The sequence below is a fragment of the Chlamydotis macqueenii genome, chromosome 9, assembly GCF_036417535.1.
Source record: "Chlamydotis macqueenii isolate bChlMac1 chromosome 9, bChlMac1.mat, whole genome shotgun sequence".
NCBI lineage: Eukaryota > Metazoa > Chordata > Aves > Otidiformes > Otididae > Chlamydotis > Chlamydotis macqueenii.
In genome coordinates, this window is record NC_141564.1 from 11,769,358 (window position 1) to 11,782,684 (window position 13,327).

General features: G+C 35.3%; 1 protein-coding gene across 1 annotated transcript in view; it reads right to left on the reverse strand.

Annotated features, from left to right (window-relative positions):
* SLC9A9 (solute carrier family 9 member A9) overlaps positions 1-13,327 on the reverse strand; it is a 196,777-nt gene that overhangs the window by 145,837 nt on the left and 37,613 nt on the right. Inside the window, exon 5 of the mRNA XM_086754917.1 lies at positions 1,882-1,997. Within this exon, the coding sequence (XP_086611043.1) occupies positions 1,882-1,997 (116 nt within the window). The remainder of the gene's footprint in view (positions 1-1,881; positions 1,998-13,327) is intronic.

A 13,327-nucleotide genomic window follows, 5' to 3' on the forward strand; every position in this document is an offset into this window, starting at 1 on the left:
AGTCAACAGATCAGTTTTTAACATCTTTTGTGACTTAAATACTTTCTACAGCCAAGGGAAATTAAGTCTTTTTTTTTTTTTTTAAATGATCTTATAATCCTACATAGTGAAGAATTAAATGAAAAATCAGGTTGCAAATCTGACAGGCATTTATTATTTCATTTAGGACAGTAATATTATTCTATTCTACTTCTATAAGATTAACAAAATTTTACCAGAGTTGTCCTTTTAAAAAAGCTAGATATCACATATAAAATTATTAGACTTATTATTTTATGCCCTAGCATGTGTTCGTTCTCCAAGAAAACATTTTAACTGATTTTGGAGTTCCAATGAGCTCTTTACATGGCTTGAGATTATAATTCACTAGCAATTCCTACAACACAATGAAATATTTTCAACAATGTCTACCATTTAAGTAAGAAAAAAATTAATTCAAAATTGTCTAAGTCTTTCTAAGGATTCTCTAAGGGATTGGAATTTACAGGTAAGATTAATAAAAACATGTAACAGCTTAGAATATTGTGAATAGGTAATAGAGGGAACAAGACTGAACATTTAAAAACTCTTGGACATACAGAGACACTCAATATAAACAGAAGAATCATTACAAACAGTATTAATCAATGATAGTTTATCACACTAAAAGTAGTTTTCTCAACTGCAGTGTTAGCTTTTTAAGCCTATTTAAAAATCTAGGAAAAGTAATCCTTGTCAATTCTTATTCCTTTTGGCAGAAGACGAGCTTATCTTTTTTTCTCATGATAGTTACAGATTAATCAGTGGTGATTGAATACTATTATAATAAAAATCAGTGCATTTGTCTTATATATTTCTCCCGATAAGTTAACATATTAATTTGAGAAACTAAATAGTATTGGACTGGAAAATGGGAGAAGAAACTAAGCCAACTGCAAAACTCTATTCGTAGCACAGTTAAGAAAATGTACTTGGAAGCTGTAAGCAACCTTTTTTTTCCATAAGCAATTTATTTTCCTAGGTTTTCTTTGTGCTTTCATTTTATGTGTTTTTCTCTTGCTTTGAGAATACATTGTACATTGTCTCTTTGTAGATAACATATTAAAAAATCCTTTTTTCACCTCCTCCTTCGCTATTGTCCCACAGATGCAAAAAGCAATACTTTCCTTTCAATATTAGAATACTCTTATTAACATTTTTAACAGAACAAAACCATGAAACCTCGGCTAACTTCGAGTTTAGTCCTGTTTTGATTAGGACGCTGGACTAGAAGACATCCAGATGTTTCCTTCAAATCTAAATGATTCTGTAATTCTGTGATTCCAAAACTCACTGAGTCTGTTTCCCAGACTTAGCTCTTTACTGTAACTCTAGGCTTTAAATCTCATATCTGCAAATTCAGGTCAACCTGTTGGTATATGTCTTTTTAGAGTTATATTTATCATGAAACGCTCCACTCAAATTGTGAACTGATACCTTATAAACTATATTTATATGGCCAAATCTGAAAGCTAGGTTCCCCATGTCCTTAAACTGGGTTAGATCACACATGAATGCAATGTCTAAATTATTAAACGTGAGGCTCCAGCATTACAGCGGTTCTCATATCAGCAATGAACAGATATGCATCTTGATGACTGGAGAAAAACATTCTTCCAATCGACCTAGCAACTTCATTTATAAAGTTCGTGAGCTAGACTTAAGTAAATCAGTTATTCAAACAAACATAAGGGATCTCTGGAGCTAATTTGACTTAAGATAATCAGAATATCAGACTTTTAACAGCTATGGGAATAAAAAATCCAGAAGAGAGACTTTGAACATTTCTGTGGTACACGCAGTCGTTATGTTCTTATTTACTCCTCTGACTTTTGAAAAAAGTAATTTGCTTTAAAGAGTTACCTGGATCTGTGGCAGACATCAGTGATCCAAAAAATAAACAGTCAGTGAAGTGGAATTCCCATCCTTTTAACTGGCCAATGTGTACCATGGCCTTCACAAAACCATACATTATCAGCCTGTCAGGGGAAAGACAAAACAGGCATTCAGACACAGTATACACCACTGATGCTTAATTCACAGTATTAAGCAGGTTCTTATTCTCTTCAGCTTCTTTAAAATAAACGTATCACATGAATATTGAACATAAACTGCTGTCATATAAAAATTCTATTTCCTACTCAACTATTCAAGAATTATATTGAAACGTCACAAACAATTAAAAAGCAAAGACTTCTGAATAATTGTCGTCTGCTTGTAGCAGAGGACAATGCTTTTAGCTGTTTATTTTTCAAAATGAAAGATAATGTAAGCTTAAGAAGACATTATTAAGACTAATTTGTCTAATGTTGTAGAACATTTAAACAAAGACAGTTCTACTATCAGCTTTGTGGCTTGCTCTAATATTTCTAAATGAATTGTTTTATTCTATCAGCTTTTAAATGTCAGCTGTACTCAAAGTTCCAGATAAGTATCTGTCTTGTTTAGAGACTTTAATAACTCACAATGACAGTGACGCAAGAAAGTCACACTCCAAAATACACTGCTAAATCCTCACCAGTTGCACAGGAAATGTTATCATTGGTTTATATAACTAGGTAATGCTATCCGAGATGTGCATTCTAACAAGACACTTGAAATATTTTGAATAAAGGAATTCACTTGCTGTTAGAACCTGTAATAGATTTTTCAAATTGTTGTACATTTCCAGTTTAGTTAATAAAAATTGCGTTGCATTCAATACCTTTTCCATAAACACAACACATACATTGACAACTGTACTCTTCTAACTAGAGAATTAATTTAAAAAATTAATTTAAACAGAGCTGCATGCATTCACACACTTAGCTCCATTTTGCCCTCAGCTATACTGCTAAGATGTTTCTGGTCACTTAAGTACAGAAGAGCTGAGTGGGAGATAAAGCGCTACTAAACAAACAGACTGAGGATTAATTACAAATTCTTTTCAGATGCTTTACAAAGCGGTAGATTTTCTGACATATAGTTAGCATTACATTAAGAAGGAAACAGATAGGTCACCACAGAATTCCCCAATGGTCCTAAGCACTTGTGCATGGATTTACACAAACAATTAGCCACCAGTTGTTCTAAAACAATTCATTCAGCTGTGAGTCTCCTTGACTGACCAGCTCACCTTCTCTTCATTCACAAAGAATGACAATTGAAGACCCTGCAGTGAAATCAGTCTTTTTATCCCCAGCATAAACGTGTTTGCTTTAAGGAATGAGTTCTTCAAAAACTGACTGCGGTGCTGCTATCTTGATTTGCAATTGTGTCAAAAGGCAACAGTAATAGAAGCGAACGTTTGCATGCCTCTTGGAATTAACTGCCCAAACCTACTTGCAGTTTTGATCAGAGATACTCTTCGGACTCTGCTGTCTGTACAGAGCTGCAGATGAACTGGACAGAATTGGACTCAGGAGCCTCCCATGGATATGGGAGGTCTAAGTTTGTCATAAAGTTTAGTACTGTAGAAGACTTACAGAACCTGGTCTTAGTTCACACACTGTTCAATTCTTGGCTGCACTGAAAAGGGAAATAAAACTGAAGATTGGACTAAACAATGGTGCTGATTTAGTCACTGAGATGAGAACCCTTATCCAGCAGGGAAAAGAGAACAGCAAACACAGAATATATATATTTTTTTAAATTCATGAACTACTTAATCCATTTTGGTAATGGTAAAGTGGCAAAGGTCCAATGTTTTTTCAAACAGAAAGCCAACTAAGTGCAGACATACATTTGAATTATGTGAGGGAGTGCTGGCTTAAATAAACCACAAGAATCTGTACTTGTACCTCCTCCACCTAACACATATGAAAACATGCACAGAAATAATTTCCTATTGTAAATTAACTTTTAAACCACATTGGTCTATCTTATCTTTAAAAGCTGTATATACATTGATGTGATCCTTAATGATAGGTGATTTCTTACTAGACACAGTCATACAAAACACAACTTGCCTTTCACTTTAAATAACTTCACAACAACTTTAAATAACTTCAAAACAGAAACAATTTTTTATTATAATTTTCTAATAATCTCAAAATTTGATTTCTTGTAATCTTTTCCTAACTACACAAAAATATTCATCTAGAGGCTGTTTTGAAAGCTAGAAACCAGGGGCAGTTCTGAACTGGAGTAAGTTCTCTGATGTTTGTAAAATTAACAGAACTATGGCAGTTTATACCAGCTGAGAATAATTTAATAAATTCAGCATAATACAGGATATACTCATGCATCCACTAAAAAAAAAAATGGGAATTTACCTTATTGTCTTTCTCTAGATATATCATAAACTGAGCATGTCATATTTTAAATAAAATTTCTTTTGTTATCCTGCACATGATATCAGATTTTGTTCTCAGTTTTACAGGTTAGAACTAAAAGAAATTCCAGTTCTAAATCATAGGAGTTACTCTGCATTTTATACTGGTAAAACTGAGATTACATTCTAACTCTGCGTATTCCAGTTTGTTATTTTTTTTATTATTCAAAAATTTCACTCTGGCTTTATCATTGTCTTCAGTGACAGAGATTATTCAGGTGACACAGTCTAATATATAGTCAAATTTAAATAATAAAGTGATTTATTGATGAGAAATGTTAGCAACAACTCTTTTTAGATTACTAGTTGATGATGTGGTGTGACTTTTCCACTAGAAATTGAGAAGCTGGATCTCAGCTGGATACTTCAGCTCCCAACAACAGTGATATTAAACACAATCTAGTGCTACACATCATAACTGTTCTTAATGGAAATCCAATGAGGAAAGCATACCCCAATGACAGCAGGGCATTAATCCCAAAGAAACACCCTGCACTGATGTTCCTATTGCTATTATAAAGTAGAATTGAAAAAAAAAACAGTCTTGTTGACTTTTAGGGCTGCTGTAATTTCATTTGATACATCTAGGTTATTTTTAGCAAGTTTACACCCACCAAGTCTCAGCAAATCTGATTGCTTTATTCATCTTCAACAATCCATTTAATATATACGTTTTAAAAAAACATCAAAATATCTGTTAAAAAGTTGTAAATAAGTCAGGGTCAATGACTGAATTTCTTCCACAATGTTCCTGTTCCACTAGAATGTGTTCCCAACCCAGTGCTCACTGTTGACACAGAGTAGGCTATTAGCAGAAATCAAGTCAACAATATTAGGAGCTCCAAATCTGTTTAGTAGGATGGTACTTCCTTCTTACAATTCCTGTCTGTGAAATATATTTTTTTTTACTTTTTTATTAATCTAAAACACTAAATTTTATTATTATTTTAGAATATCAGAACTGAGATCTTCAAGGCTGCATAAATGAAGTAGTAGCTGATTTGCAAATCAATGTAACCCTAGTTTCCAATGTGGCTTTGAAAATATTAACTTTAAAATACACTTGCAAAGTAATTTCATTTAATATACTTTTTAAAATCCTATTTTTAATCTATATTTTAAAATCTTTGGGAAAGTAGTTGCCCCTTAAACTATGAGACCTTTATCTTTGTCTTCTACATGTTATTTCTCTGATAACAAACATTATACAGTAACTGCTGTTTTCTGTATATGTCTGGATTTTCTGTGCATCATTTAGAATACTGTATTAGCCGCTTGAGATACTGTTCTTTTATTTTCCCAAAATAAAGTAGCAAGTAGTATTCTGTGGAACAAAAAGAATGAGGCACAGGTTCATGAAATTATTTACATAGGATACTTATGCTGAAAATCTGAATCCTCAGAGCTGCTGCCTTAGAGCCCTGCTACACTTAATTTTCATCTGTAAAGGCTCTTAACTCTCAATAGGTCTTTTGGGGGGGCTTTTGCAGCACTACATAATGCATGTACTGGTCTAAAGAACCTTTGGGATTCACAAACTAGTGAATGACTCATCTTGTCAGTGAGGTTTGTTACAGAGATGCTGAGACCTGGCCCTCACAAAACATAAAGCTGAATGAAAAAGAGGTAGCTCTACTTCACAGTCCCTTTTCACTCAACTTTAATAGAGCAAGACATGTGAAACCCCACCTGGAGTACTGTGTCCAGCTCTGGAGCCCCCAACATAAGAAGTACAAGGACCTCTTGGAGTGGGTCCAGAGGAGGCCATGAAAATGATCAGAGGGCTGGAGCACCTCTCCTGTGAGCACAGGCTGAGAGAGCTGAGGCTGTTCAGCCTGGAGAAGAGAAGGCTCTGGGAAGACCTTATAGTGGCCTTCCAGTACCTAAAGTGATAGGACAAGGGGAGATGGTTTTAAAATAGAAGGAGGTAGATTCAGATTGGACATAAGAAAAAAAAAATTTACACTGAGGGTGGTGGAACACTGGCACAGGTTGCCTAGAGAGGTGGTGGATGCCCTGTCCCTGGACACATTCCAGGCCAGGTTGGACGGGGCTCTGAGCAACCTGATCTGGTTGGAGATGTCCCTGCTCCTTGCAGGGGGGTTGGACTGGATGGCCTGTAAAGGTCCCTTATAACCCAAACCATTCTATGATTCTATGTGAACCTCAGATTCAAAACCCTGCTTTACCTTGTTTACCTTCTTAATTTTTCCTTGATACTAAGAACATGCCAAAGAGAGACTTGAGGTTCTCAGTGCCAGGAAGCTGCTCCACCTGTTTATCATTAGCCATTATTCATTAAACTAAACAGCTGGAAAGTGCATGAATATGAAAGTGTGATGTGGTTATCGGGTGATTTGAGTCCTCATCCTGGGTGATGGAAGTCTGAGCTGGAGCCTACACTTTGAAGTCTCATTCTTTTCTGCTCTGTCCCTCCAGCTTTGTATAGGTAACTTAAAGCTCTGAATGCTGCTAGATGACAGTGTCCCAAACCAGGTCTTTTCTGCATCTAGGAATATATGACTGTTCAAGGAGCTACATACTATCAGTACAGAGCAGGGAGTTGATTTGGTGTTGCTTTACCTCCGTATCAGCTTCTTACTGTCATGAGTAAATATACAAATTTAGCAACTTACTTGTGTGATCAGAAACTAGGTGATTAGAAACATTATACTTTAGAAAGAAATGGCAAGTAAATTGATCACTAATAAACAGTCACTGAAGACTTCTCAGTTGGACTTAGTGATGGTTTGGTACAGCAAATAATATTTGTGAACAATTGATTTGGTCATGGATTTGGAACATTAATAAAGTAGACAATAGAAGATTAAAACTCAAATTAGCTTTGCTGCAGGACAGCTGACATTGTCTACACCCAAACAAAATTTTTTGGAAAGTGTGGGGAGGAGCCCATCAAGCTAGAGCAAGTATTTTGCCACTTCAACAGGAAAATAAAAAAAAAACAGTAATGTAATGAAACACAGGAGAATTCAGAATTTTCCAACTTGCATAAGCAAGTTTGGCAATTAAAAAGTGCCTCATCTCTAAAAAATGCTACATACAATGCTGTCATTACACAGTAGAGGAGATACCATATAAATATTTGACTTGCTGAAGTAAGAATAATCTTCTGGGAAACTGAGCTTTAACTACCGTAATTTCCAGAATTAATTGGCAAGTCAACCACCTAAAATCTCAGTACAGCAACACAAAATAAACTTAGACTGACAAAAAAATCAAAGTAAATAACAGACACTAAAGAACCAGAAGAAAAATTCTGCAAGGCTTTAATGACTTCTGAGCATTGGGTTGTCCTTACAGTTTTGAAGCTGGACTGAATTAAAGCTTGCCTGTGTGAAAAAAAAAAGGGGGAAGAATCTCCATATGTAAAAGGTTCAGGTTTTTTACTACCACAGTTCTGCTACTACTAATCTTTTATTGCCCTGCATTGAGAAAAGGTGTTTGGAGAGCACATTGGCTGTCTGGGTACTGCTGGAAGTTTCCAGTGAATTTATTCATTTAGCTGCTCTCTAGGAAGGTTACTCTGGGATTGGGACATTCTTGAACTAGCTGCTGTTTACATGCAGAGGGAAAAAAAAAGAGCTCTCTCCTAAGGACTTTACAGAGTAATTACTACACAAGAAACTATCTGAATACTCAAGGAGACTTTTAGATGCAGCTCAACAGAAGCCTATTTTTTGCAAGACTTTCGTTTAGCAAGAGCTGGTTTTAAGCAGGGATCTAAAAAGAGATAGTGAAACCACTTTGGGGATTTTTGGGAAGCTCTTGTCAGAGAGTTCCAAATAGGAAAATGTCTATCCAGCACACTGTAAGAGAGACAATTGGTAGTTTTAAAGTGGAGGCAGGCAGGGTACGTCTGATGCAGAATAGAATGGGGAGGCTGGAGGAAAGATGCAAAGAAAGAAGCTGTCAAGGGGCTGGGAGAATGATTTTTAACAGAAGCAATGTGAATAGCACAAATGGGATCAGACCGCATCTGGGAAGGAAAGAGATACTGGAGTCATCAGTGCAGCAGAGATGAAAGCCTGGGAAGAATTGTAGCCATATGGGTAGATGAGAAAGGCCATATAAGAAACAAGTCAGTAAGCAGCATACTCGACTTATAAACACACAACAAAAGGCTGTATTATATTTAAATTCAGCTGGTAAAAAAACAACCCAAGTTACCGGCATTTCTGGGAACACAAGACAACATGGTGTCCAAAAGAACTGTTGAGAGGGGCTATATATGGATGAACAGTGAACAAAGGTGGACAAGATGACAATGACAGCCAGGCTACCTTTGCAGATGGTAGCTTAGGTATGTGAGATGGAAAAAATACAAGTTGAAATAAATCCTACAAGTCTCTCGTGGTAAAGATACGCCTGAATGGTGCAGTTAGGTTAAAAAACTTGTGCTGAGCTTTGCTTTCTAAAAAATTCTGTCTAAAACGTCGGTTTGCATAAAATGGTATCACAGCACTTATCTATCTGCATTAGAGCAAACTGAAAAAATTATGGCAACAAATATACATTGGCAGGTTGGTTTATAGGATGCTGCTTCTTTGATAAGTAACTGTATCCTCACATGCAAGCTAAAGGGAAAACCTATCAGTTCTAAAAGAATCTGCTCTTAATTTAAAGCTGTAGGGGACATTAGAATATAACAGAAACTGTTAAGTGAAGATGTACCATGTACATACCACATCCTCAATACAGATAGCCCCACCTGCCAGATGATTTTATCAGCAGCTGTATTTTCTTCAGTTTTGTTATTAATTGCAATATCACTACTGAATGTCACTGCTAAGGGTCTTTATTGTTTCAAAGGTTTAAAAAGCATAATTCCAGATTTAAAGTGTTTGTGCAGTTGTACTATGAGCATGAATGAGACTTGTAATTTAAATCTTTCTTGCCAAATATGTTTTCTAATCTGCAGAGAATTTTTCATGTCATATTTTAACTCCCTGAAGAATCTTACTCTATCTAGACATGGTTATCTTGTAGCCTGAAGCCAGTTGAACATAGCTACAGATTGTAATCATGCAAGCAAAAGATGAAAAAAACCTGAATTACATTTGTTTTCTTTTCACAAGGAATAGCAATATTATTAAGCCAACAATAGGAAAAGATTATTTTATTCTTGCTCATTTATGAAGTAACATAGTGATTGACTGATTGATATCACAACAGTAAGAGTCACTAGTCAGAATTTTAAATGTATGCTGAAAAACGTAATAGTAGAGATGAAAATGAAATACTCATTCCTTTATTCTCATCTTTCTATTTCTACCATACCAATATATTCCTATAACTTTTTTTTTCTGTGCAGTGGAATGCTTCACATCAAATGTTTTGGCTACAGTGATTCATTATTTTAAAGTGCTCTGTGTACTAGTATATTCTTCTTTTTGTCATCTTTTAAATCAGTTTTGTCACTAGAAAGGGTATTAGCATGGATTTTTCTTCAATAAATCATTTGCTAACTTATCAAAGCAAGATAAAACCTCAGTGAAGTGTCTCAGGTAACAATAAACCAATAATAAATTTACCTTAAGCTATTCTGTATAAATCACAGAGGAAGAAAACCCCTTTGGCTATAGAAATAACTGGAAGAACGGAAGAGAAACTGGCTTTACACATCCACTGCATACCTAGTTATCTGAGGCACAATGACTGTTCAACAACTGAGTAGTAGAACTATATGTGTGGCTTTAGCATCAATAGATCTGACAAACAATTTAAGTCAGCACAGCTGTACTCCTGGCAGGATATTAGGTGATGAAAGAAGTGCTTTTGCTTAGCATTTCCCAATGAGCCACGGAAAAGATCTACCACAAAGATTTTTTTTTATTAGTCACAGATTATCTTCTGTTTGCTTCTTAAATCAGAAATTTTCATGGAAGGTCTAATGGAGAGAAACACATCTTACACTTCAGAGATATGATGTATATGAGTAACAAAGGCTGTGTTTCAGTAGCCATGGTACTATAGGTAGTCCTGTAGTACTGGACTTCTGGAAAAGTGATGGCTGTTCAGGGTTATTCAAACAATCAAGCAAACAGATACTGAACGTGAATGAAAAAAAGCCAGCCCAGGTTTCTATATCAGTCAGTTTGGGGGCCACTGGTAACAGCAAAAGTGAAGAGATCTGAAACATGCTTCAAAATATTTATCTCAGGTTCTACAACCTGCCTTTATTGGTACAGGACTAAAGCAAGAGACTGTCCTTGCACTGAATCGGGGAGGAGTCCATGGAAACACACTCAAACATAGCCAGTCATGGGCTTCAGCAAGCTGTGTGTATGCAAGATGGGAGCAGAGGCCTGTGCTGGTCTGTCATCACTGTGTCACTGAAAGCAAGCCCAGAGGTTACTGTGTTTGCTGCATCTGAACCCTTTGCTGTATCTCTACCCAATTGCAAGGGTGTCATGCCTGAGTGAGCCAAGTCTAACTTTAGGAAAGACTAACCATATTTGTGTTTGATGCTTTAGAACTGGCTTGAATGAGACTATGCAGAATGCCCAAGTGGTCAGAAAGCCTGAATGTCTGAGCCTTTGCTTACTTAAAAACAACATCCTGTGAAGTCATGTTCAAGAAAGTAAAGAATTGCTACATGTCAGTCTGAATTTTATTTTGGTTAGTCTTCTGTAGTGTATTTGACCATGGAAAAAAAATCTACTGATATAGAGATGCCTTCCTATAAAACGGAAAAAAAACCCCATTTTGCCCAGGTTCAAAATTTCAAGATACAATTGTAGATTTTGTGAAGTAATGCTACCAATGTAGTGAAAGTAAGTGAGGAGTGAAAAAAACGGAGTATGGTGTGGACCTACATTAGCTGAAAAATTAGTTGAGGCCACCAGGCATAGCTGGAAACTGTCAATAAATGGTATTTCCGGATTTCCGGTTGTTTGGTTTTTTAAAAGTCTTTTTTTCTCAGACTGATTTTCAAATAGCCCTTACTGTACTATAGTTTGACAACATTTTGCATCAAAGACATACAAACCAATTCACCACAGCTCAAAACTGCACGATATTATTTAATGTGTTTTTAATATTGCTCTAATGAGTATAACACAGCTTCAGGATCCCTGTGTTCCTGAGCTCTATTTAAATGAGAGGCATTACATACATAAAAACTTGAATCTCTTTGCAATGAAAAACCTGCACTTGATCTTTGAGTGATGAGTAAAATCTCATAATTACTTGGGCAAATGAGCCATGAAACAGTCAACTGTACTGTGTGCAAATCATAGTGCCACAGAGTATTTTATTGCACTACAAAGTGCAACATTACATTAAGATTTACTTTACTCAGTATTATTAATTGAGAGAACCTCTAATAGATACTGAATAATTGGCAAGCTTACATGTATATTTTGAGACAAGTATCTTCATGACAGTAAAAATAAAACCTAAAAATCAGATAAAAGATTTTCCAGATACAATAATGATAGATTATTTTATAAATGCCTAAATTACTGTTGTACAGAAGGTGGTAGAATACCTAGTTTAAAGAGGAAAAATAAGGTAGTGACAGGGTATCACCTACAGGAGCTAAAAACATTGTAATTAAATGTCAATAAGTCTGCGTTCTCGGGTTACATAACTGTTGTCCCATACTGAACTAAAACATAAAGTCAGTCAGGGTGTCAGGTAAATTAGATTTGCTAATTAATTTAGGCAGCAATGAATTCAGTTCACCAATGTGAATTTAGCCTGGTTAAAACATTCATGTTTTTTTTAAGTACAAGAAAACCTGCTGCAGCCAGTTAAAACATTGCCTTCTCTAAGAGAAGCTTCTTTCTAGTTCTCAGAGGAGTGAGTGCTTTGTATTCTGATATGTGAAGACCCCTAATCCCATCTCATTATCAATATAAATGTCTGACTTTATTAAGGAGTCTGCTAAGTCCATGGCTTTAACAACACCTGATAGCATTAAGTATCACAGATTAGCTAAAGACCAAGAACAAAAGTTTGTATCTGTTCTCTTCATCTTTGATCAGCTTCAAATGTGCTAACCTTTCATATCATTGAGTATTACCTCATTATTATATTGACAGAGGGATATATGAGGATCATTTTGTCTTTCAACCTCAGGAACATTCTCTGTGTCAAAAAACCTGTTATATGAGTTTTCTTCAGAACTCCATGTAATGGCAAAATCCTACTTTCAGAAATAGGTTTCAGGACAGTTTGGAATGTTAGTATGAAAGACCTGTCTAGAGAAAGTCTTCAAACCTCACAGAACTGAATGATTAAAAGGAAAATAAAGTCTGATTCAGCAGAAATTAGGAAGAAAAGTATTTTGTGTCAGGAAAGTGAGAATCAATAATGTTCTGAACTCCCTCTCCGAGTACAGAAACATTGCTAGATACTAACCTGCTATCAGTCAATGTGGAAGACAGACTTATGCTTCTGGGTATTATTCACTCTGAACTAATTCATTAATAATTCAGCTATTCTCTAAATTTCAGAATGAAAAAACCCCAAAGATTCTGAAACAACAATATTTTTGCCCTACATTTAAAAATACAGTGTAAATAATGAATTTTACATATAAAATATGAAAGTATTTTCATTTACTATTTCCTATCAAAATACATGAACTCTATGATCTTATATTTGCAGTAGGTTTTCACTGGAGTACCTGATGTTCCCTTTAAATGAGCTTGTATTACCATTAAAAGATAATTACGATCAGTTTGTGATTTCAGAATAATGTAAATTAGATTAGAGAAGAACTTGCTGTAAAATAGTGCATGAAATGAACTATAGAGAAACATGTTTGAAACCATTTAGCCTTTTTATTGCATTAGCTCAGTCAAATAATGATACAAGTGCTCAAGAACAAAAAAAAAAGAGGAATTCATACCCATACTGTAAGTGGAGATTGTCAGGTAACCTAGGTGGACATTTAATTTATAGTGCAGTTTTGAAATGTAAAATATATTTTTTGATGAAACACTTGAATGTTTGCAGGACAGACAGGGA